General features: G+C 48.4%; 1 protein-coding gene across 4 annotated transcripts in view; it reads right to left on the bottom strand.

Moving 5' to 3' along the window:
* The window catches only part of LOC134339903 (lysophosphatidic acid receptor 5-like), a 61549-nt gene that overhangs the window by 9405 nt on the left and 25413 nt on the right, over positions 1-26731 (bottom strand). The window contains exons 1-2 of one of the 4 annotated variants that reach the window (XM_063036679.1): positions 26440-26731; positions 10453-10552 (exon numbers count right to left, since the gene is read on the bottom strand). The exon at positions 26440-26731 is cut by the window's right edge and continues 163 nt beyond it. The exons of 1 other annotated variant lie outside the window; for it this stretch is intronic. Coding sequence is in view for 1 of the 3 variants with exons in the window: in XM_063036678.1 (XP_062892748.1) it covers positions 26440-26454 (15 nt within the window). In the remaining 2 variants the exon portion in view is untranslated. The remainder of the gene's footprint in view (positions 1-10452; positions 10553-26439) is intronic. 2 more of the 4 variants (XM_063036680.1, XM_063036678.1) reach the window with 2 other exon arrangements.

Raw genomic sequence — 26731 nt, 5'->3', positions numbered from 1 at the left:
TGGACTAGTTCCTGAGGATTGGAGGGTGGCTAATGTAACCCCACTTTTTAAAAAATGAGGGAGAGAGAAACCGGGGAATTATAGACCGGTTAGCCTAACATCGGTGGTGGGGAAAATGCTAGTGTCAGTTATCAAAGATGTGATAACAGCACATTTGGAAAGCGGTGAAATCATCGGACAAAGTCAGCATGGATTTGTGAAAGGAAAATCATGTCTGATGAATCTCATAGAATTTTTTGAGGATGTAACTAGTAGAGTGGATAGGGGAGAGCCAGTGGATGTGGTATATTTGGATTTTCAAAAGGCTTTTGACAAGGTCCCACACAGGTGATTAGTGTGCAAACTTAAAGCACACGGTATTGGGGGTAAGGTCTTGATGTGGATAGAGAATTGGTTGGCAGACAGGAAGCAAAGAGTAGGAATAAACGGGACCTTTTCAGAATGGCAGGCAGTGACTAGTGGGGTACCGCAAGGCTCAGTGCTGGGACCCCAGTTGTTTACAATATATATTATTGACTTAGATGAGGGAATTAAATGCAGTATCTCTAAGTTTGCGGATGACACGAAGCTGGGAGACAGTGTTAGCTGTGAGGAGGATGCTAAGAGGATGCAGGGTGACTTGGATAGGTTAGGTGAGTGGGCAAATTCACGGCAGTTGCAATTTAATGTGGATAAATGTGAGGTTATCCTCTTTGGTGGCAAAAACAGGAAAACAGATTATTATCTGAATGGTGGCCAATTAGGAAAAGGGGAGGTGCAACGAGACCTGGGTGTCATTATACACCAGTCATTGAAAGTGGGCATGCAGGTACAGCAGGCGGTGAAAAAGGCGAATGGTATGCTGGCATTCATAGCAAGAGGATTTGAATACAGGAGCAGGGAGGTACTACTGCAGTTGTACAAGGCCTTGGTGAGACCACACCTGGAGTATTGTGTGCAGTTTTGGTCCCCTAATCTGAGGAAAGACATTCTTGCCATTGAGGGAGTACAAAGTAGGTTCACCAGATTGATTCCTGGGATGGCAGGACTTTCATATGATGAAAGACTGGATCGACTAGGCTTACACTCATTGGAATTTAGAAGATTGAGGGGGTATCTTATTTAAACGTATATAATCCTAAAGGGATTGGACAGGCTGGATGCAGGAAGATTGTTCCCGATGTTGGGGAAGTCCAGAACGAGGGGTCACAATTTGAGGATAAAGGGGAAGCCTTTCAGGACCGAGATTAGGAAAAACTTCTTCACACAGAGAGTGGTGAATCTGTGGAATTCTCTGCCACAGGAAACAGTTGAGGCCAGTTCATTGGCTATATTTAAGACGGAGTTAGATATGGCCCTTGTGGCTAAAGGGATCGGGGGTATGGAGGGAAGATTGGTATAGGTTTCTGAGTTGGATGATCAGCCATGATCATACTGAATGGCGGTGCCGACTCGAAGGGCCAAATGGCCTACTCCTGCACCTATTTTCTATGTTTCTATGTTTCTAAATAACATTGGACCCAGTACAGATCCCTGAGGCACACCACTAGTCACCGGACTCCAATCTGACAAACAGTTATTCACCATTACTCTCTGGCGTCGTCCATCCAGCCACTGCTGAATCCATTTTACTACTTCAATATTAATACCTAATGATTGAACCTTCCTAACAAACCTTCAATGTGGGACCTTTTCAAAGGCCTTACTGAAGTCAATATAGACAACATCCACCACTTTACCCTCGTCAACATTTCTAGTAACCTCTTCAAAAAATTCAATAAGATTTGTCAAACATGACATTCCACGCACAAATCCATGTTGACTGTTCCTAATCAGACCCTGTCTATCCAGATAATTATACATACCATCTCTAAGAATACTTTCCATCAATTTACCCACCACTGATGTCAAACTCACAGGGTGATAATTGCTAAGATTACTCTTAGACTCCTTTTTAAACAATGAAACCACATGAGCAATACACCAATCCTCTGGCACCATCCCCGTTTCTACTGATATTTGAAATACTTCTGTCAGAGCCCCTGCTATTTCCACACTAACTTCCCTCAAGGCCCGAGGGAATATCCTGTCAGGACCTGGAAACTTATCCACTTTTATATTCCTTAAAAGCTCCAGTACTTCCTCTTTTTTAATCCTCATAGTTTCCATAACTTCCCTACCCGTTTCCCTTGTCTTACACAATTCGATATCCTTCACCTTAGTGAATACCGAAGAAAATAAATTGTTTAGAATCTCCCCCATCTCTTTTGGCTCCACACATAGCTGTCCACTCTGATTCTCTAAGGGACCAATTTTATCCCTCACTATCCTTTTGTTATTAATATAATGGTAGAAACCCTTGGGATTTATTTTCACCTTACTTGCCAAAGCAACCTCATATCTTCTTTTAGCTTTTCTAATTTCTTTTGAAAGATTCTTTCTACATTCTTTATATTCCTCGAGCGCCTCATTTACTCCATGCTGCCTATATTTTTTGTAGATATCTCTCTTTTTCCGAAGCATGTTTCCAATTTCCCTTGAAAACCATGGCTCTCTCAAACTTTTAACCTTTCCTTTCAACCTAACAGGAACATAAAGGTCCTGTACTCTCAAAATTTCACCTTTAAATGACCTCCAATTTCTCTATTACATTCTTCCCATAAAACAAATTGTCCCAATCCACTCCATTTAAATCCTTTAGCATCTCCTCAAAGTTAGGTTTTCTCCAATTAAAAATCTCAAACCTGAGTCCAGATCTATCTTTCTCCATCACTACATTGAAACTAATAGCATTGTGATCACTGGACCCGAAGCGCTCCCCAACACAAACCTCCGTCACCTGCCCTGTCTCATTCCCTAACAGGAGATCCAACACTGCCCATTCTCTAGCTGGTACCTCTATGTATTGCTGCAAAAAACTATCCTGCACACATTTTACAAACTCCAAACCATCCAGCCCTTTTACAATATGGGCTTCTCAGTCTCTGTGTGGAAAATTAAAATCTCCCACAATCACAACCTTGTGCTTATTACAAATATCTGCTATCTGCTTACAAATTTGCTCCTCCAATTCTAGCTCTTCATTTGTGTCTATAATACACCCCCATAACAGTTATTACACCTTTCCCATTCCTCAATTCCTCCCAAATGGCCTCCCTAGACAAGCCCTCTAATCTATCCTGCCAGAGCACCACAAAGAAAAAGCATCCCATCCAGATGCATCAAGACTTGAAACAGCAAGTGCTCTGCACAAGGCCATCAGGAAAACCAGCTTCCTCTTCCATTGGCTCCTCCTGCACTTTCCGCTGCAGTTAATATCATCCAGCACCTCTTCCACCCCTGTCAGTCCTCTCAGCCACTGGACAAAAGATGTTGGTACCCAACTCTTAGATGGAGCTTGTTTGCTGAGGTCAACTTGATCCCCATTCAATGACATTATTGTCCGTCCATCACAACCTGCACAGCACATTCTCTGTAATTGTGCCACTGCATTCTGCATTCTGATTTCCTTTTAGATTCTGGATGCATCTGCTTCAGCGGGTACAACCTGCCTGGGTGGCATGCAACAGAACTAAAGCTTCCCACTGTAAAGGTGACGAAAATCAATGGGAGCTGATTGCAGGTGCAATTTGAACAAGAAGGCCTTTCAGCATGCTTACCTTCATCGGGTGGAGCATGGAGAACAAATGGCAGGAGGTCATGTTACAGCTGCACAAAACAGTATTAGTTCCTCCCAGTTAGTGGGCGGATTAGCTGAGGGCTTACGACAATGCCACCAGGATCATAACTCCCTACTACCAGAGTGCATGAAATTATGTTCAGAGGAGTTTAAATTCAAAGGAGATTTACGGGGCAAGAGTATTTTTTTTCAAACAGGGAGTGCTGGGTGCTTGGGATGGTAGAAAGGCAAACACAAAAGGGGCACGAATGTGGAGAAGGTCGATAGATATGAACTGGGTGTAGAAAGAAGGAATTAGTTTAGCTGGTCATTTGACACCTAATTCAATTATGAGGGCTGAGAAATGAAGTTAAGGACTGCATATAAGCCAAGGAAAGGGCATATGAGGTTGCAAAAGTGAGTGGGGAGTTGGATGACTGAGAAGATTTTAAAATCCAACTACAGAAGCTACAAGAAGGGAAAAAGTGAAATATGAGGAGAAACAAACCACAAATATAAAGCAGGATACCAGAAGTTTTTATCAGGTAGAAAAAGAGTAAAAGGGAGGTGAGAGTTGATTTTGGACCACTGGAAAATGATGTTGGTGAGGTAGTAACGGGGGACAAAGAAATGGCAGATGTACTTAATGGGTACTTTGCATCAGTCTTCACTGTGGAAGACACTAGCAGTGTGCCAGAGGTCCGTGAGTGTCAGGGTACAGGAGTGAGTGCCATTGCTATTACAAAGGGAAAGTGCTAGGCAAACTCAAAGGTCTCAAGGTGGATAAGTCACCTGGGCCAGATGGACTACATCCCAGAGTCCTGAGAGAGGTGGCTGATGAGATAGTGGATGCATTGGTCATGATCTTTCAAGAATGACTTGATTCTGGCATGGTCCCGGAGGACTGGAAGATTGCAAATGTCACTCCACTCTCAGAAGAGAAGAAGGCAAAAGAAAGGAAATGAGAGGCCAATTAGCCTAACCTCAGTGGTTGGAGTCTATTATTAAAGATAAGGTTTCAAGGTGCTTGGAGACTAATGATAAAATCAGCCAAAGTCAGCATGGTTCAGTGAAGGGAAATCATGCCTGACAAATCTGTTAAGAGTTCTTGGAAGAAGTAACAAGCAGGGTGGAAAAAAGGAGAAGCAGTGAATGTCATTTACTTGGATTTTCAGGTAGTGTTTGATAAGGTGCTGCACATGAGGCTGCATAACAAGATAAAATCCTATGGTATTGCTGGAAGGATACTGGCCTGGATAGCAGAATGGCTGACAGGCTGGAGGCAGTGAGTGGGAATAAAGACGGTGTTTTCCGCTCGGCTGCCGCTGACCTCAGTGGTGTTCCTCAGAGGTCAGATTCGGAACGGCTGCTTTTCACATTGATTATCAAAGATTCAGATAATGGAATTGATGGCTTTGTGGTAAAGCTGGCAGATGGTACAAAGATAGCTGGAAAGGTAGATCGTGCTGAGGAAGCAAGGCGATTGCAGCAGGACTTAGACAAATTGGAAGAATGGGCAAAAAAGTGGCAGATGGAATAGTGTTGGGAAACATCTGATGATGCATTTTGGTAAAAGGAACAATAGTGCGGACTATTATCTAAATGTGGAAATGAAGGGGTTAACATATGAGGAGTATTTGGCAGCTTTGAGCTGGAATTTAGAAGAATGCGGGGGTGGGGGGAGTTGAAACCTACCGAATGTTGAAAGGACTCGATAGGGTACATGTGGAGAGGATGTTTCCTCTGGTGGGGAATCCCGGACAAGAGGGCACAGCCTCAAAATTGAGGGGCGACGTTTTAGAACAGAGGGAAAGAGGAATTTTTTTTAGCCAGAGAGAAATGAGTCTGTGGAATATTCCGTCCCAGACAGCGGCGGAAGCCAAATGCGTGGGGATAAATTAAGGAGGAAGTTGATAGTTTTCTGAACGGTCAGGGCATCAAAGGATATGCGGAGGGGGGGGGAGCGGTGTGGAGGAGAGCAGGAGCTGTGTGTGTGCATGGGGGCGGGAGGTGAGTGGGGATATGGAGGGTCATGTGAGGGGGAGGGAGGGGTGGGAGGGGGAGGAGAGAGGCACGTGGGGGTAGACGGAGGTGCAAGGGGTGGAGAGTAAGAGGGAGGTTAATAGGGGGAGAAGGAGGAGTGTGAGGAGGGTGGACAATGTGTGGGGGAGGGAGAGAGAGCTGTGCGGGAGAGAGGGGGTGTTTAGTGGAGAGAGGGGGCTGTGCAGGGGGGAGGGGAGTGCATATAGGGGAGAGAGTGGAGTGTGTGGGGTGTGGAGAGGGATGTGTGGGGGGGTGTGAAGAGGGAGGTGTGTGCGTAGTGTGAGGGTGGTGCTTTGGGGGGAGCAGTGGTAGAGTGGGGGTGTGGGGAGGAGTGGAGGTAATAGAGGGATGTGTGCAGGGGAGAGGGAGGAGAACTGGGGGAGGGTGGAGAGTTGGGGAAGAGAGGAGAGTTGGGGGAGGAAGGAGAGTAGGGGCCGAGGGAGGAGAGTTGGGGAGAGGGTGGAGAGTAGGGGGAGAGGGAGGAGAGTTGGGGAGAGGGAGGAGAGTTTGGGGGAGAGGGTGGAGAGTTGGGGGAGAGGGTGGAAAGATGGGGAGAGGGTAGAGAGTTGGGGGGAGGGAGGAAAGTTGCGGGGAGGGAGGAGAGTTGGGGGAGTGAGTAGAGTTTGGGGGAGAGTTGGGGAGGGTGGGGAGTTGGGGGATGGTGGAGAATTTGGGAGAGGGTGGAGAGTTGGGGGATGGGGGAGATTTGGGGGGATGGTGGAGAATTGGGGGGAGGGTGGAGAGTTTGGGGGAGAGGGAGGAGAGTTTGGGGGACAGGGAGGAGAATTGGGGGAGTGAGTAGATTTTGGGGGAGAGGGAGGAGAGTTGGAGGAGTGAGTAGAGTTTGGGGGAAGTGAGTAGAGTTTGGGGGAGAGGGAGGAGAGTTGGGGAGAGGTTGGAGAATTTGGGCGATGGTGGGGAGTTGGGGGGATGGTGGTGAATTTGGGGGAGGGTGGACAGTTGGGGGGACAGTGGAGAATTGGGGGACAGTGGAGAATTGGTGGGAGGGTGGAGAGTTTGAGGGGTGGGTGGAGAGTTTGCGGGAGAGGGTGGAGAGTTGGGGGGAGAGGGAGGAGAGTTTGGGGGAAAGGATGGTGTGTGGAGTAAGGTAGACGTGTGGCGTGAGAGGGAGGAGAGCAGCGTGATAGGGGAGAGAAGGCAAGATGGGGATGAGTTAGGTGGGGGAGCGTAGCGGAGAGGGAGGAGAGTAGAGCGAGAATAGGCGAGTGGGATGAGAATTGGTGGGAGAGGGGTGGTGTGTGGGTGGAGAGGGAGGTGCCTTGCGGAGAGGGATGTTTGAGGTGAGAGGGAGGTGTGAAGGGAGAGGGAGAGAGTTGTGGGGTGGAGAGGTGTGTGAGGTGATAGTGCGGAGAGCTGGTGGGGAAGGTCGAGCATGACCGGGGGAGGGGGGTGCACGGCATGTGTAGTGGGAGGTGCTTGGGTAGCGTGAGGGTGGTGCTTTGGGGGGAGCAGTAGGTGAGTGGGGGCGTGGGGAGGCGTATAGGTAATAGAGCAGGTAAAGTGGGGAGAGGGAGGCGTGTAGGGGGAGAGGGGCGGTGTGTGGGTGGAGGGGGAGGTCTATTGCAGAGAGGGATGTGTTAAGCGAGAGGGAAAGTGTTGTGGGGTTACAGTGAGGAGTGTGGCTGGGGAGAGGTTCGAGCATGGGGGGGGAAGGATCCTCGAATTCTGGATACTCCCGCCATAAGAAACAAACCCTCCACATCCACCCTATCCAGTCCTTTCAATATTGAGAGGACCAATGATATCCCACAGTAATCTTCCAAATTCGAGTGAGTCAAGGCCCAAAGCTGCCAAATGCTCCTCATATGTTAACCCCTTCATTCCCGGAATCATCCTCATGAACCTCCTCTGCACTCCTTCCAATGACAACACATCCTTTCTGAGATATGGGCCCAAAACTGTTGACAATAGTCCATGTGGCCTGATTACTACCTTATGAAGTTTCAGCATTATCTCCTTAATTTTATATTCTATTCTCTTTGAAATAAATACCAACATTGCATTCACCTTCTTTACCACAGACTCAGCCTGTAAATTAAACCTCCGGGAGTCTTGCATGAGGAGTCTTTGTACCTCTGATGTTTGAAACTTCTCCTCATTTAGATAATAGTCTGCACTCCTGTTTCTTTTACCAAAATGCATTATCATACATTTCTCAACACTGTATTCCATCTGCCACATTTTTGCCCATTCTTCCAATTTCTCTAAGTCCTCTGCAACCACATTGCTTCCTCAGCACAACCTACCTCTCCAGCTTTGTATCATCTGCAATCTTTGCCACAAAGCCATTAATTCCATTATCTAAATCATTGACAAACAAGGTGAAAAGTAACATTCCCAATACTGACCCCTGAGGAACATCACTAGTCACTGGCAGCCAGCCAGAAAAGGCCCCTTTTATTCCCACTCACTGCCTCCTGCTTGTCAGCCATTCTGCTATCCATGCCAGTATCTTTCCTGTAACGCCAAAGGATTTTATCTTGTTAAGCTGCCTCATGTGTGGCACCTAATCAAATATCTTCTCAAAATCTAAGTAAATGACATCCACTGCCTCTCCTTTGTCCACTCTGCTTGCTGCTTCCTCGAAGAACTCTAACATATTTGTCAGGCAAGGTTTTTTCATAGAAACCATGCCAACTTTGACTGATCTTATCATTAGCCTCTATGTACCCCGAGAAACTTCATCCTTAATAATAGACTCTAACAGTTTCCCAATCACTGAGGTTAGGCTAACTGGCCTATAATTTATTTTCTTTTGCCGGAGTTGAATGACACTTATAATATTCCAGTCCACTGGGACTATGCCAGAATCAACTGATTCCTTAAAGATCATGGCCAATGCATCCATTATCTCTTCAGCAACCTCTCCCAGGACTGGGATTTAGTCCACCTGGCTTAGGCAACATATCCTCTTTAAGACCTTTGAGTTTGCCTCGCACTCTTCCCTTTGTTCTCGCAATGACACTCACTCCTGCTCCCTGACACTCATGGACCCCTGGCACACTGGTAGTGTCTTCCACAGTGAAGGCAGATGCAAAGTACCCATTATTTTCATCTGCAATTTCTTTGTACCCACATTACTACCTCACCAGCATCATTTTCCAGTAGTCCAATACCAACTCTCACCTCCCTTTTACTCTTTATATAACGGGAAAAAAACTTATAGTTTCCTGCTTTATTTTATTGGCTAGTTTTGCCCTCATATTTGATCTTTTCCCTTCTTACAGCTTTTTAAATGGCCTTTTGTTGAATTTTAAAAACTTTCCAATCATCCAACTTCCCACTCAGTTTTGTTACCTCATATGCTCTTTCCTTGGCTTTTATGCAGTCCTTAACTTTGTCAGCTCCTACCATTTGAGAACTTCTATCCAGCGCCTTGTGAACTATTCCCAAAACTTCAGCCATCTCTGCTCTACCGTCATCCCCGCTAGTATCCTCCTCCAATCCACCTGGGCAAGCTCCTCTCTCATGCTTCTGAAATTCCCTTTTTTTCTGTTGTGATACTGATATATGTGACTTATGTTCTCCCTCTCAAACTGCAGTATGAATTTAACCATGTTATGATCACTGCCTCCTCAGGTTTCTAACATTAAGCATTCACCAGCAACTTCTACGTGTGTTGCTCCCTATTAAGATCTAGGTTATTACACAACAGCCAATCTAAGATGTCCTTTCCCCTAGCAGGCTCAAGCACAAGTTGCTTTAAAAAGCCATCTCATAGGCATTCAACAAATTCCTTCTCTTGCGATCTGACACCAACCTGATTTCCCCAATGTTCTTGCATTTTGAAGTCCCTCATTACAATTGTGTCATTACCCTTATTACATGCCTTTTCCAGCTCCCTTTGCAATCTCAACCCCACATTTTGGCTACTATTTATGATTTCCCATTAAGCTTTTTTTACCCTTGCAATTTCTTAACTTCACCCACAAAGATTCAACATCCTCTGACCCCATGACTCCTCTTTCTCAAGATGTAATTCCATCTCTTCCCAACAGATCCACACCACCGCCAATGCCTTCCTGCCTGTCCTTTCGATACAAAGTATATCTTTTGATGTTAAGCTCACAACTATGGGCTTCTTTCAGCCATGGCTTAGTGATGCCCATAACATCATACCGACCAATCTGTAATTGTGCCACAAGCTCAGCCATCTTATTCCAAATGCTATACACATTTAAATACAGCACTCAGCAGGTTCCCAACCCCTGCCATATAAGCTTACCCTACTCCCAACAGCTTGAGTAAACCTGCCCTCAAGAATCTTGCCACCCCTCAGATTCAAGTGCAACCTGTCCCTTTTGTACAGATTCCACCAGAAGAGGTCACAATGATCAAGAAATCTGAGTCTCTGCCCCCGCTCCAATTCTTCATCCACACATTTATCTGTCAACTCATTCTGTTCCTATCCTCACTGTTAGGAGAAAGGGGACGAGAGGTGGGATGAGGGGAAGGGGGAGAGAGAGGAGAGGGCTGTGGGAGAGAATGGGAGGGGAAATGGGTTTATGAAATGGGGAGAGGTGTCAGATGGAGAACAAGCAGGAGAGTGAGAGAAAGAATTGGAGAGCGGGACACGGAGAGGGGGAGGCAGAGCTCGAGAGAATAAACATGGGCTCATGGCAAGATGGGGTGGCCAATGTTAAGAAAGGTAGCCACGCTCCAAATAGGGTGAGACCCCCTTGCTTGTCTTTGCCTCTCCCTCCCACACACACGATGCCAACACTGCACGCACGGACGCCGAGCAGGCCTACCTTTCCTCGCCTGGATCGCGTTTCAGAAGCTGGCCCCTTCACCTGCACTGGAGCATCGGTCTGACAGCAGTGGCGCCTATCTTCTGCCAGAAATCTCTCTCTGTGGAGTTGGGGAGGAAGGCTTTAAAGATGTGTAAGCCCGCGTGTAGTCACGCCACCGAAAGCACGGTCGCACACCAACGGCTGTGATCTCTGGGAGGAGCTGCTCGACCCGGTGCAGAACTTGGGGAAGATATGGGCTTCTCAGTAGTAGCGGATTTGGGTTTCAGTAAAACACTGATTGGGGTATGCTCATAGAAGACAGCAAACAGCTCTGCTCACCGCAAGGCAGGAACAGCGCGGCAGTGCTTGCGTGGTTTCAGAGGAAGTCCCACAGACTGCTCAGTATTAAATTTGTGCAGAAACCACAAGTTGCAGTCTGACCAAAGTCTGGTGCACTTGCAAAGTGCCAGGCCCAAAATGCAATTCTTTTCAATCAAAACAGGTACACATTACTCTTGAGGATCATCTTGCAGGAAATTATAGGAAAGATCAAGGAGATTCAAGGGGAGAAAGAAAAGAAAGAAATGAGGCAGACACCCTGTGCGTGTTGTGGCATGAATTTCCAGCTTAGCAATTTGTCGGAGAGGCTGATCTTACTCGATTCTGCTATGTGGAAGTATTAAATTGGAAATAGCGCAGAACGAAAATGTTTCGCCACGATGCTGTCTGCTCTCAAGCGACTGAGTGACAGAGGGAGGCTGAACGGGCTGGGGGTGTATCCGCTGCAGGAGAATGACATGTGATCTCATGAGGGCCTCAGCTAGGGTGGAAGCATACAGTCTTTGGGGAAACCAAGAACCTGGATGTCTGTTTAACGTGAGAGAGAGAGAGCGGAAAGACCAATCAGGACCCCGAAGGGCGCACACAAAATGCCGGAGAAACTCAGCGGGCCAGGCAGTATCGATGGGAAAGAGTACAGCCGACGTTTCGGGCCGAGAACTTTCACCAGGACTGAGGGAACAAAAGATGAGAAGTAGATTTAAAAGTGTTGGGGCGGGGGTTGGAGGGGAGAGAGAAACACAAGGTGATAGGTGAAACTGGGAGGGGGAGGGGTGAAGTAAAGAGCTGGGAAGTCGATCGGTGGAAGAGGTACAGGGCTGGAGAAAGGGGAATCTAATAGGAGAGGACAGAAGGCCATGGAAGACAGAAAAGGGGGTAGGAGCACCTGAGGAAGGTGATGGGCAGGCAAGGAGATTAGGTGAGAGAGGCAGGAGGGGCCTTACTGGAAGTTTGAGGAATCGATGCTCATGACATCGGGTTGGAGGCTACCCAAGCGGAACGCTAGTCCTCCAACCTGAACGTGGCCTCGCTGAGGAGGCCATGGATTGACCTATCGGAACCCGGGGGACACTTTTTACGCCCAGAGTGCAGTCCGTTGGTGGGATGAGCTGCCGGACGAAGTGGGTGAGGTAGATCCATCGGAAGACACTTGGGCAGGGACTCGGTATGAGGCACACACACAGGCAAACGGGTCTACCTTTAACGGGATCGCGACGGGGACGGACCAGCCTGCCAAAAGGCCTACTCCCCACACTGAACCCACTCCACGACCTGCCGGGGACGTCGGTGGGAACGATTCGGTGGTAGCCAGCAGTCTATCTCAGGCTGCGGCCTGCTGGCGCAGCGGGACGAGAGCAGCTGAGAAACTGACCAGGAAGGCTGGTTCTATGCTGAGGAGGGGATGGAACTGGATACCCTGGTGGTTGTATCAATGCTGTAGAAACTACAGAGCATTACGGACAATCCCTCTCACCCCCTCCATGGACAAACTGAGGAGCACTTTTAGTAACAAGACTGATTATGCTGAGGCTCACCACTGAACACCACAGGAGATCCTTTCTCCCTGTGGCTATAGGACTCTGCAACTCCTCCTCCTTCAGTATACAGGTTTATGGTTTCATTGCACATCTGTATTTTGACCTATTGCTTTTTAATACACATTCTGTATTTTTTGTACCTTAATGCTTGCATTTTGTATTTTAAAGAATACTTTTCTGACTGAACAGCCTTGCAACGATGATTTCCTTCGGGATAAATAAAATTTGATCTCATCTCATCTACAAGGAGAGGATGGAAACGTTTGAAATCTTTCCTCGGCTGCATCAGAGGCTGAAGGAATACCTCTTGCATGAGAAGCTGGGCCCTGGCCTCAGAAAACTGCATTGCTATGGTCAGAGTCCGAATCAGATTTAACACTTGTTTTACTGCAGCGCGACAGCGTCATACATCATAATAAGGGAACCTGCGAATCCTAATAGTATATCCAATCAACTCCTCCCGGGCTCCCGGCCAGGTAGAGAGAACGACTATCGCCGGCGTTTCGGCATCAGACTCTGCCATCTTCACCAGGGACGACGGCAGAGCTGGTCATTGAAATGCCAGCTGTGATCGATACCTGCACCCGGCTGGAAGCCTGGGAAGAGTATATCCATCAGCGTGTCGGATCTGTTTACGATTATATATCTGTGGGTATATACATACACACACACACACGTCTACGGACGCATATAAAGGGAGCAAAAGACAGAAAAATAAAACATTGGCCAATCAGAAACCTGATGGCATAGGGGAAACAGGTGTCCCTTAAAAGTTGCGCGTGTGTCGTCAGGCTCCTGTACCTCGTCTCTGATGGTGGTAATGAGAAGAGGGCAGGCCCTGGATTGTGGGGGTCCTGACTGATGGATACTGCCTTTCTGATTTCTATTGCACATTGGTTGCTTGTCAGTCTTTGTTTCTGTGTAGTTTTTCATTGATTCTGTTGTATTTCTTTGTTCGGGAAGAAACTGAATTTTAGGGTGTGACATAGTAATATATAGCAACACACACACGATGCTGGAGGAACTCAGCAGGTCAGGCAGTACTGAGTATTCCTCCAGCGTGTTATGAGTGTTGCTTTGACCTCAGCATCTGCAGAGTATTTTGTGTTTAGTATTGAGTCAAACAGTCCACGATTCGGGCTGAGATCCTTCATCAGGACTGAGAGGGAAGGGGAGGGGGGAAGATGCCCGAATTAAAAGGTGGGGGGAAGGGTGAGAGGGAAGGAGATGAGGTGAAGCCAAGTGGGTGGGAAAGGTCAAGGGCTGGAGAAGAAAGAATCTGACAGGAGAGGAGAGTGGACAATAGGAGAAAGGGAAGGTGGGGGTGCGGGACTTGATACTTCATTGTTTCCCTACACAGTAGTTTTTACTCATAATTCTGCATTGTTAGTGTTGTAGATCATGCCAGCTGAACTACTCTGACGGTTTGACCTGTACAAACAGTATGCAGGACAAAGCTTTTCAGCACGTCTTGGAGCACGTGACAAGAATCAGCCAAAAGCAATAACCGACTAACACACGCAAAATGCCGTCGGAACCCAGCAGGCCGAGCAGCACCTGTAGATCTGACTCCTCATCCCTTTTCTCCCCCCGTCCCGATGAAGGGTCTGGGCCCGAAACATCGACTGTTCACTCTTTTCCAGAGATGCTGCCCGGCCTGCTGAGTTCCCCCTGCATCTTGTCTGTGTAGCTCAGACTCCCAGGGTTCGCAGATTGTCTCTTGTTTGTGCTGGCATTGGAGAGGCTTTGGAGAAGGTTCACTAGGATGATTCCGGGAGTGTTAAATGGCTCTGCGGCTACGTCCACACTATGCTGGATAATTTTGAAAACAAAGCCTTTTCTCTTCGTTTTGACCCTCCATCCACACTGAAACGGCGTTTTCATCCCCGAAAACGCAGCTTTTCTAAAACACTCTCCAAAGTGTGTAAATTTCAAAATGATTGTTCGGCGTTGCAGTGTGGACGGGGTAAACAGAGATGTCTGAAAACACAGTCATGACAACACCACAACAACAATGCGTTTTCTGCTTCTGCTTGGTACTGCGCAAGCACTGCCGGGCGGCTGTTATAACGCGCAATCGGTGTGAACAGCGTGAGAGTTAAATTGTAAAGTGAGCTTTTTTGACTAGATCCCCTAAACTGATTTGATTGAGTCTATCTTTAAAAATATTAATGTCAGAAATACTGCGCAGGTCTGGCGGCAGAAGATTCCACTCTCTTGTTGATCTTGGGTAGAGGACGGCTTCATGCGTGTGTTGTTTACTTTATTGTCTACGTTAATAGCTTGTTTGGAGTTAAACATCTCCACGTTCTCCACTGCTTTGCCAACTTTGTAGTTGTTTGTAACTCGCAGAAACAGCTCGACTTCATTGTTTGTCTAAACGAAGAAGTCTGGTCTGATTTTTCCAGCGGAGGTTTTCTTTGTATTCCTCGAAGACATTGTTGAAAACTTTCTTTTGCTGTTGTTGTTGGTACTCTAGTTTTTGACCAATGGAAATAGCACAACGCCGCTGTAGAAAGTAAATATTATACCGTTTCCTCTTCGCTTGTAGATGTCTCTGCGCATGCCCAGTAGGATTCGCCGAAATATCCGTTTTAGTGTAGACAGAGATATTTTGAAAAACGCGTAGTGTGGATGCCTGTTGTTTTTACTCGAAACCGGCATTTTCAAAGTTATCAGGTCTAGTGTGGACGTAGCCTCAGTCTGTACTCACAGGAATTTGGAAGGATGGGGGAGGGGGAGGAAAGGGAATCTCATTGAAACCTACCAAATGTTGAAAGGCCTGGACAGAGTAGGTGTGGAAAGGATATTTCCCACCGTGGGGCGAGTCTAGGACAAGAGGACGGAGCCTCAGGATGGAGGGGCGTCCATTTAAAACAGGGATGCGGAGAATTTTCATCAGCCAGAGGGTGGTGAATTTGTGGAATTTGTTACTGCAGGCAGCTGTGGGGAGCCAGGTCGTTGGGTGTATTTAAGGCAGAGATTGATAGGTTCTTGACTGGACATTGCATCAAAGGTTATGGGGAGTGGGGCTGAGATGGGGGAAAGAGGAAAGGGATCAGCCATGGCAGAGCAGACTTGATGGGCTGAATGGCCTAATTATGCTCCAATGTCTTATGCTCTTTCCTTTTACTGCATGTTAATATGTCCACTTAACAGCCTCTTGAACACCACTATGATATTTGCCTCCCGCACTGCCACTAGCAGCTCAAGACGCTCTGTGAAAAAGAAACTAGTCACACTCATCTCCTTTAAACTTCCTCCCCACAGACTCCCACCCCCACCTGAAAACACAGCCCCAACTATTTGACATTCCTACCCTGGGGATGGAAGATTCTGACTGCCTACCTTCTCAGTGTTATCAGTTGTATCAGGCCTCCCCTGAGCCTCCAACGCTCCAGAGAAAATAATCAAAATTTTTCCACACTCTCCTTTGTACTTCACACATTTTCATGTAGGCCACACCCCGGTCAAAATCTTCTGCCCCATCTCCGAGGGCTCTGCATCCTTCCTGTAAACCCTCAGCAATGTCAGATCTTTTCTTAGACAAGCTGCCCAAAACTGTTCGCAATACTCAATCAGCCAATCAGCATGGGGGTGGGGGTGGGGCTACTGCACAGGACCAAAAGAAGCCGCTGAGGGTTGTAAATCTAGTCGGCTCCATCTTGGGCACTAGCCTACAAAGTACCCAGAACATCTTTAGGGAGTGGTGTCTCAGAAAGGCAGCGTCCATTATTAAGGACCCCCAGCACCCAGGGCATGCCCTTTTCTCACAGTTACCATCAGGTAGGAGATACAGAAGCCTGAAGACACACACTCAGCGATTCAGGAACAGCTTCTTCCCCTCTGCCATCAGATTCCTAAATGGACATTGAACCAGTGAACACTACTTCACTTCTTTTAAAAAATATACAGTATTTCTGTTTTTGCACATTTTAAAAAATCTATTCAATATAAGTAATCAATTTACTTCTTCATTTATTATTATTATTTTATTTATCATTGTTTTTTCTCTGCTAGATTATGTATTGCATTGAACTGTTGCTGCTAAGTGAACAAATTTCACATCATATGTCTCGTGCCTTCAGTACTATCCAGTCACTTGGTCTGAGCAAGAAACTGCAAAGACAAATCTTATCCGTGTAAGCGGAACAAGTGCTACACATGCCCTTACACTTCCTCCCTTACCACCATTCAGGGCCCCAAACAGTCCTTCTAGGTGAGGCATCACTTCACCTGTGAGTCGACTGGGGTGATATACTGCGTCCGGTGCTCCCGATGTGGCCTTTTATATATTGGTGAGACCCGACGCAGACTGGGAGATCGCTTTGCTGAACATCTACGCTCTGTCCACCAGAGAAAGCAGGATCTCCCAGTGGCCACACATTTTAATTCCACATCCCATTCCCATTCTGACATGTCTATCCACGGCCTCCTCTACTGTGAAGATGAAGCCACACTCAGGTTGGAGGAACAACACCTTATATTGCGTCTGGGTAGCCTCCAACCTGATGGCATGAACATCGACTTCTCTAACTTCCGCTAAGGCCCCTCCTCCCCCTCGTGCCCCATCTGTTACTCTTTTTTATGCACACATTCTTTCTCTCACTCTCCTTTTTCTCCCTCTGTCCCTCTGAATATACCTCTTGCCCATCCTCTGGGTCACCCCCCCCCACCGTCTTTCTTCCCGGACCTCCTGTCCCATGATCCTCTCGTATCCCCTTTTGCCTATCACCTGTCCAGCTCTTGGCTCTATCCCTCCCCCTCCTGTCTTCTCCTATCATTTTGCATCTCCCCCTCCCCCTCCAGCTTTCAAATCCCTTACTCACTCTTCCTTCAGTTAGTCCTGACGAAGGGTCTCGGCCTGAAACGTCGACTGCGCCTCTTCCTACAGATGCTGCCTGACCTGCTGCGTTCACCAGCAACTTTGATGTGTGTTGCACAAATCTACTACCTCTTGGATTACTGACTACCTGGCAGATAAACCCCAGTTTGTATGGCTGGGTAGTTCTCTGTCTGAGATGGTGGTGAGTGGCACTGGAGTTCCACAAGGGACTGTCCTGTCTCCATTTCTGTTCTGTGCCCCTCTGACTTTCTGTACCACTCTGGGTCTTGATATCTGCAAAAGTTCTCTCACGCAGTGGTTGGGTGTATCAGAGATGGACAAGAGTCGGAGTACAGAGGACTGGTGGACAAGTTTGTGGTGTGGGGCGGGAGGAATCACCTGCTCCTGTGTGTGGCCAAAACCAGGGAGATGGTGAATGATTTTAGGAGGAAGAGGACTGGGACGAGTCCCATATACATTTGGGGAGAAGACGTTGCAGTGGTGGAGGAGAACAAATACTTGGGTGTTCACCTCAACAACAAACATAACTGGAAAACCAACACCAAGGCTGCTTACAAAAAGGTGATGAGCAGACTCTATTTTCCAAGGAAGCTGAGATCCTTCAATGTGAGCAGTAGGATGTTGGAGATCTTTTACCAGTCTGTTGTAGTGAGTGCAGTCTTCTTTGCGGCTTTATGTTAGGGGATCAGCATTGGTTCTGGTGATGCAAAAAGACTGAATAAACTCATCAAAAAGGCTGGATCTGTCCTTGGCTACAACCCGGAGCCTTTTGAGTTAGTGGTGGAGAGGGATGCCACCAAACAAACTGAATAAGCAGCAAAGTACTCTTTCGAACAAGCTCGTTCAGCTCCTCTGTCACAAAGATCGTTACGAGAAATTATTCCTACCAAACGCAAGAAGCATATACAACAGTTCATGTCTGTGTGACAGGAGGACACACATTGTAGTACAATAGTCTTTTTCTTATTATTTTGTGCATTATTACTGCACATTGGTAAATTATTATTGTGTATACTATTATTCTGTATGTTATTATTAGTTAAGTCTGCACACTACTAAGTGTGATTTTAAACGTTGCTGCTGTAATGAAAGAACTTCCCACTCAGGATCAATGAAGTACTTATTATTAATGGGGAGATCAGAATTGCACAGAATACTCAAAGTTGTGCTATGACTGTCTGCTTTTTGCACCCACTCCCCTGATGGATGGAGGTAATGAAGCCACAAGCCTGGTTCGCCACTCCATCGTCTTGTGTTGCCACTTTGAGGGAAGCGCGGCTTGCGACCCTGAAGCCCCTCTGCGCGTCACTGCTCCCATGAGGTCTGCCGTTGATCGCACCCCTTCCCTGTAAGCTTGGCACCTCAGTCTTGCCCGGGTTGATCTCTGTCTGCCATTTCTCCACCTGCTCCTATCGTTGGCTAGAGTCTGGCATGTCTCGTTTTATAAACGTCCTTAGTGTCCGCACATACACCAAGGCTTGAGCCACGTCCCAACTTATTAACTGACCTATTCATGTTCTCATCAGTCTCACAAAACCATCGGGGTGCCAGGACTGAGCCCCCAGGACCTGAGTTATGTGGAAAGGTTGATTAGGTTGGGACGAGCGTAGGAGATGCCATATCTGCCTCCAGCTCTGCAACAGGCAGAGTTGTATACCTCGATACAGAACTGTGAGGGCTAATATACACAGGCCTCTTACACTGAGGTGAGAATCAGAGGTCAGGGGTTGAGGGCAAAAGGTGAAATGTTAAGGGGGAATAGGAGGGGGGAGCTTCTTCACACAGAGGGAGAGTGCAGAAGCAATAGATACTGGTTCCATTGCAATACCTGATCGAGGTGTACAGGATGATGAGAGGAATTGATCGTGTGGATAGTCAGAGGCTTTCTCCCAGGGCTGAAATGGCTGCCACAAAAGGGCACAGCTTTAAGGTGCTTGGGAGTAGGTACAGAGGAGATGTCAGGGGTTAGTTTTTTTTTACGCAGAGAGTGGTGAGTGCATGGAATGGGCTGCTGGTGGCAGCCGAAATGATAGGGTTTTTTAAGAGACTCCTGGATGGATACATGGAGCTCAGAAATATAGAGGGCAATGGGTAACCCTAGGTAATTTCTAAGGTAAGGACATGTTCGGTGCAGCATTGTGGGCTGAAGGGCCTGCTTTAGTACTGTAGTGCCCCATGTCTCCAGCCCTCTATTCTACCTCACTCCCCAGTGCCCTAGCATGCACTGTGCGCATCCCACCCCGCTTTGTTCTCCGAAAGTGCAACACCTCACAGCTGTCCACACTAAACTGCACCTGCCATTTCTCAGGCCACCCTTCACAGCCGATCCAGACCCCACAGCAAGCTTTGGTGGCCTTCCCCGCTGCTCATTATGCTGCCAACGTTTGGTCTCGTTTGTAAATTTGCTGATCACACCATCATCCAGATCATTGATACATCACGAGTCACAGGCCTCCAGTTAGAGGGGTCTGCTACAACTCCCTGTCTTCTCCCACGACGCCCATGTCTAATCCATTTCACGTCCTCATCCTGAATGGCAGACAGCTGAAACTTCTTAATCAGCCTCTGGCATTACAACTGGCAGCTCACTACCCCTCATACCTTTAGGTCAAAAGTCTTGCTCAAGTCCATGTAGACTACATCCACTGTCTTTCCTCCCTCAACATTCCTGGTAACTTCCCTGATAAGTTCTAAATGATTGGTTAGACACAATCTATCAGGCACAAAGCCATGCTGATGATCCTTTCTCAGTCCCTGTTGGTCCATATGCTCATATATCTGGTCTCTTAAAGTATCTTTTTAGTCATTTACCCACCACTGACATCAGGCTCCCTGGCCTGTAATTTCCCAGCTCAGAGCCTGTCTTAAACAATAGACCAACATGAGCCAAGTCCTCCAGCAACTCATCTGTGACTAATGGCAATTTAAGTACCTCTGCTAGGACCCCTGCAGTCTCTGCCAAGACCCTGTGCATCTATCCACCCTGATTTGTCCTACGCCAGTGAGCACCTCCTTCTCTGAAATCCATGACCTCACAGTTGCTTTGCCTCAGTTCGATGGACTCTGTGTCCATCTCCTGGTTAAACACAGATGCAAAAATAAAAAATAAAAATCCGATTAAGATCTCCCCCATCTCTTCCGGCTCTATGTGTAGATGTTGATATTGATCATCAAGAGGGCCAGGTCTTTCCCTTGCATTCGTTTTCAAATATACCTGTAGAGGCCCTTTGGATTCTCCTTCGCCTTGTCTGCTGCAACAACTTCATGCCTTCCTGGCTTTCACTGCTATGCACCTCCTCCTCCTCCTTCTTAACCAGGACCTCATTATCTCTCAAAAATCAAGGCTAGTAGCTTTGCTGTTTATTCTGACAGGAACTCTGCCACTCTCAAAATTTCACCCCTGAAATGCTCCCGCTAACCAAACATCCCTTTGCCAGTGACAAACTCTCCCAACTCCCCCACTTGCCAGATCCTCTCCGATGCCATCAAAACTAGCATTTCCCCCGTGAAGAACCTCCATCCATCCGCCTCCAGAATTATTTTGAAACTAATAGAATTAAGATCATTATATGTAAAGCATTCCCCTTACACACAGTTCTGTTACCTGGCCTGTCTTGTTCCCTGGTTGGAGATCCTGAATCACACTCTCTGTTTATGGCCTCTACATAATAACCATATATAACCATATAACAATTACAGCACGGAAACAGTCCAACTTGGCCCTTCTAGTCCGTGCCGAACTCTTACTCTCACCTAGTCCCACCGACCTGCACTCAGCCCATAACCCTCCATTCCTTTCCTGTCTATGTAGTTATCCAATTTAACTTTAAACAACAACATCGAGTCTGCCTCAACCACTTCTGCTGGAAGCTCATTCCACACAGCCACCACTCTCTGAGTAAAGAAGTTCCCCCCCATGTTACCCCTAAACTTTTGTCCTTTAACTCTCAAATCATGTCCCCTTGTTTGAATCTCCCCCATTCTCAATGGAAAAAGCCTATCCACGTCAGCTCTATCTATCCTTATATTGATTAAGGAAACTTTGTTGAACACTTTTGACACGTTGCAAATGTGTCTCCACTCTTGAAAGCACCTTCTAACAAAATGCCACATTATATTTCTTGGCACTTCTGATATCTCCCTACAAATTTGCTCTGCTAAAGCACACCAGAAGACATAGGCCATTCAGCCCATCGAGTCTGCTCCACCATTCCGTCATGGCTGATCCCGGATTCCACTCAACCCCGGACACCTGCCATCTCACCATATCCTTGTGGGAGGGTCTATAATAGAACCCCATTAGCTATCATCCATATCTCATTCCTCAGTTCCACCAATACATCCTCAGTGCAAGGGACGAGTAATACCATCCCTCCCTCTCAATTACGTTCAGAGCCATAGAATCCGCAACATTGAGTTGCTCATCCTGTTCCTCCTGCAACCCACTCTCACCAATGGCTACATAGGAACATAGAAAACCTACAGCACAATACAGGCCTTTCGGCCCTCAATGCTGTGCCGAACATGTACTTACCTTAGAACTGCCTAGGCTTACCCATAGCCCTCTATTTTGCTAAGCTCAATGTACCTATCCAGGAGTCTCTTAAAAAGATCCTATCATTTCCGCCTCCACCACCCCATTCCACGCACTCACCACTCTCTGTGTACAAAACTTACCCCTGACATCTCCTCTGTACCTACTTCCAAGCTCCTTAAAACTATGCCCTCTCGTGCTAACTATTTCAGCCTTGGGGAAAAGCCTCTGACTATCCACACGATCAATGCCTCTTATACACCTCAATCAGGTCACCTCTCATCCTCCGTCACTCCAAGGAGAAAAGGCCGAGTTCACTGAACCTATTCTCATAAGGCATGCTTCCCAATCCAGGCAACATCATTGTAAATCTCCTCTGCACTCTTTCTATGGTTTCCATGTTCTTCCTATAGTGAGGCGACCAGAACTGAACACAGTACTCCAGGTGGGGTCTGAACAGGGTCCTATATAGCTGCAACATCACCTCTCAGCTCCTAAATTCAATTCCACGATTAATGAAAGCCAATAGACCATATGCCTTCTTAACCACAGAGTCAACCTGCACAGCTGCTTTGAGCGTCCTATGGACTCGGACCCCAAGATCCCTCTGATCCTCCACACTGCCAAGTCTTACCATTAATACTATATTCTGCCATCATATTTGACAATGTCACAATTCCACTTGCTGATCCATGCTCTAAGCTCATCATTCTCACCTACAACACCAGCATTGCAATACACATAATTTGGAGCATTATTCCCATCAAGCTCGGGCTTTCAATTCCTGACATTGCGAATAGGCCCAAGAACATCTCTGCCACCCCTTCGGGCCGGTGGGGCTCATCAGCCTTGGACAGCTCTGATTTTAAATCTCTGCTGTCTTGTGGCCATGCCCACCCATGGGAGAGGCTTCGGGAATAAATCCCGAGGAAGAAATCTGGAGCCCGGGGTCCCTGAGGCAGTTTGATGTTGTTTACAACTTCACTCTGTCAACCTCTGCGACGACACTGGTGCCAGGCTGTATCGGCGCTTGCCCTTCCCTTGGACTCCATCAGTGATGTGGAGAGGGGGAACCTGCTGGACGGGCTCTTCAAAGGAGACAGTCCACCAGAGGTGCAAACCCGTGATCCCCTGGGATCGACGGCTGCCTGCAACTAGCTACCCCAGAACTCCAGATTCACATTTCTGGATCATTGGGATATCCTTCTGGGCAAGGGATGACCTGTACAAAAAGGGAGTGTTACACCTGAACTCAAGGTGGACCAATATCCTTGCTAGCGTTGTTGGGGAAGAGTTTAAAATAATTTGACAGGAGCGGTGGGAACCAAGGTGGTAGGGCTGGGGATGCATCAGTCGCTATTCAGATAAATGCAGTCTGCAGAGAGATTGCGAAGAAAGACAGGTAGATGATAGGGGAAAATAGGGTCAGTTGAAACATGGGGGCAAAAATCAAAAAGGGTGATGAATAAAGGACTAAAGGTGCTATATTTGAATGCACACAGTCGATAACCTTGTAGCACACCTATAAATTGGCAGGTATAACATTGTGGGCATCACCGAGTGGGAGCTTAAATAAAAGGATGCCCATTGAATCAAAAGGACAGGCAGGTAGGATGCTCACAATAATCCCGTGAGTGGAACTTTTAACATAGGGGCAGCGTTTGTTTGCTCTGGGCCTGTACTCGCTGAAGTTTAGGAGAATGAGGAGGGCATCTCACTGAAACGTATTGAATATCGTAAGGCCTTTGTAGAATGGATGTGGAAAAGATGATTTCTATAGTCAGTGGGAAAAAGATCCAGTACTGGAGGACACAGGCTCAGAATAGAAGGACATCCCTTTAGAACAGAGATGAGGAGGAATTTATTTAGCCAGAAGATGGCACCACAGATAGCTCTGGTGGCCCAGTCATTGGGTATAAATAACTAAAGCTTACGGGTAGAAAGCAAGAGGAGGGATCTGTGAGGGATAGTAAATACGCCATGATGGAATGGCAGAATAGACTCGATGGGCTGAAGGGAAGGGGAGAGCGGAAGAGAGAGTTGGATGGAGTGGGACCAGAGAGGGGAGGGTGAGTGAAAGAGAGCAGAGGGAGGTGACGAGGAGAATGGCAGAGGGGAACTAGAGGGAGAGGGTAGAGTGGTCGGGGGTGGGGAAAGAAAGAGGGTAGAAATGGAAGGAAATGGAGAGAGTGGGGGGAGAGAATGGGAAGGCAAAGAACAGTGGAGAGAGGGTGAAGAGAGTTGAGACAGCAGGGAGGCGCAGGAAGGGTGAGAGATAGAAAATGGACAAGGAAAGGAAGACGAAGGATGAGAGAGAGAAAGAAAGAGAGAGAGAGATAAAGAGGGGAGAGACATGAAAATGATGGGGAGAGGGGGTAATTGCAGGAGGGAGAGAGGGAAATTGCAAGAAGGGGAGATGGAAGAAGGGAGAGAGGGGATGGATGGCACACAAAAGAAAGTGAGGAAGAGCAAGAGGGAAACATTAAAATTGGTGTAGAGGAGAGAGGGGCTGAGTGATAGAGAGAGTGTGATGGGGTGGGAAGATGTGAAGTTGGAGAGACAGGGGCAGCGGTCAGGAGAGAAAGGGAGGAGAGGGATGAGGGAGGGAGATGGAGGAGAGGGATGAGGGAGGGAGATGGAGGAGAGGGATGAGAGAGGGAGACAGAGAGGGATGAGGGAGGGAGATGGAGGAGAGGGATGAGGGAGGGAGATGGAGGAGAGGGATGAGGGAGGGAGATGGAGGAGAGGGATGAGGGAGGGAGATGGAGGAGAGGGACGAGGGAGGGAGATGGAGGAGAGGGACGAGGGAGGGAGATGGAGGAGAGGGATGAGGGAGAGAGATGGAGGAGAGGGATGAGGGAGGGAGACAGAGAGGGACGAGGTAGGGAGATGGAGGAGAGGGATGAGGGAGGGAGATGGAGGAGAGGGATGAGAGAGGGAGACAGAGAGGGACGAGGGAGGGAGATGGAGGAGAGGGATGAGGGAGGGAGATGGAGGAGAGGGATGAGGGAGGGAGACAGAGAGGGACGAGGGAGGGAGATGGAGGAGAGGGATGAGGGAGGGAGATGGAGGAGAGGGATGAGGGAGGGAGATGGAGGAGAGGGACGAGGGAGGGAGATGGAGGAGAGGGACGAGGGATGGAGATGGAGGAGAGGGATGAGGGAGGGAGATGGAGGAGAGGGATGAGGGAGGGAGATGGAGGAGAGGGACGAGGGAGGGAGATGGAGGAGAGGGACGAGGGATGGAGATGGAGGAGAGGGACGAGGGAGGGAGACAGAGAGGGACGAGGGAGGGAGATGGAGGAGAGGGACGAGGGATGGAGATGGAGGAGAGGGATGAGGGAGGGAGACAGAGAGGGATGAGGGAGGGAGATGGAGGAGAGGGATGAGGGAGGGAGATGGAGGAGAGGGACGAGGGAGGGAGATGGAGGAGAGGGACGAGGGATGGAGATGGAGGAGAGGGATGAGGGAGGGAGATGGAGGAGAGGGATGAGGGAGGGAGATGGAGGAGAGGGACGAGGGAGGGAGATGGAGGAGAGGGACGAGGGATGGAGATGGAGGAGAGGGACGAGGGAGGGAGACAGAGAGGGACGAGGGAGGGAGATGGAGGAGAGGGACGAGGGATGGAGATGGAGGAGAGGGATGAGGGAGGGAGACAGAGAGGGATGAGGGAGGGAGATGGAGGAGAGGGATGAGGGAGGGAGATGGAGGAGAGGGACGAGGGAGGGAGATGGAGGAGAGGGACGAGGGATGGAGATGGAGGAGAGGGATGAGGGAGGGAGATGGAGGAGAGGGATGAGGGAGGGAGATGGAGGAGAGGGACGAGGGAGGGAGATGGAGGAGAGGGACGAGGGATGGAGATGGAGGAGAGGGACGAGGGAGGGAGACAGAGAGGGATGAGGGAGGGAGACGGAGAAGAGGGACGAGGGATAGAATAGTGCGACAGGCACTGGGAAATTGGAGAAAGTGAAAGAAAGCAAAAGGGTAGCAGAGGAGGTGAGAAGAAGGGGAGGGTGGAAGTGAGTGGACAGAGTGGTGGATAGAAAGTTGAGAGAGGAGAGTGACAGATGGGGGAAGTGGGGAGAGAGGGAAGGGAGCAGAACGACAGAGTAGGAGGGAGGTAACCCACACAAAATGCCGGAAGAACTCAGCGGCCCAGGCAGCATCTATGACAGTCGGTTTTCCGGGCGAGACCCTTCGTCAGGGCTGGAGAAAATAAGAAGATGTTTCCTGGTCTAAGTTTATCCAGCATTGTGTGTGTTGCTTAGATTTCCAGCATCTGCAGATTTTCTCTTGTTTGTGAGGGCTGAGAGAAATGGCGAAGAGAGAAACTTGGGCGGGAGGGGAGATGGAAAATGAAAGAGAGAGAGAGAGAGAGAGAGAGAGAGAGCAGGACAAGAGAGGGGGCAGGAGAGGGATGGGAGAGAGAGGGGCAGGAGGGGAGAGAGGGGGGCAGGAGAGGAGAGAGAGCGGGAAGCGGAGAGAGGGGGCGGGAAGGGGAAAGAGAGAGCGCGCGAGAGAAACGGCAGGAGGAAAGAAAGAGAGAATGAGATGAAAGGTGAAAGGAAAAGGAAAAACAGAGTGGGTGGAGGACGAACGAGACGGTTGAGTTACAGAATGAGAGAGATCATGCACTTCAGTTCCCGGGCGCTCCCTCCTCACTACCCTCCCGTGGCTCCGACCTCTTGCTCTCCCTCGCCACTCCCCTCTCCCCGACACTCCTCTCCATATTCTCGGCTTCGGCCTCACCTTCCACCCGTCCATGAATCCGAGTCAGTCTGATCGATTCGTTCCTTTGTGTTCCCCTTAAACCGAGATATGCCCGGATCGGTCGCTGAGAAGGATCGCTCAGACGTATCCCGAGCCGCCTTCGACGGGCAACGGGAAGTGGATTCAAACCTTCCTTGCGAGGAAAGAATCGGGCCTCCAGAATCCTCCGGTGTAACTTGAGAAGAAGTTTAGCTGGTTGGCGAAGGGCAGGTCGTCACACGCCTGCTGTCTGCTGCATGATGACGCGCCAATTGCCAAGGTGCCTCTCTGT

The sequence above is a fragment of the Mobula hypostoma genome, chromosome 31 (assembly GCF_963921235.1).
Source record: "Mobula hypostoma chromosome 31, sMobHyp1.1, whole genome shotgun sequence".
Lineage (NCBI taxonomy): Eukaryota > Metazoa > Chordata > Chondrichthyes > Myliobatiformes > Myliobatidae > Mobula > Mobula hypostoma.
The sequence above is the reverse complement of the archived record's forward strand: the minus strand, read 5'-3'. Positions and strand labels throughout refer to the sequence as shown.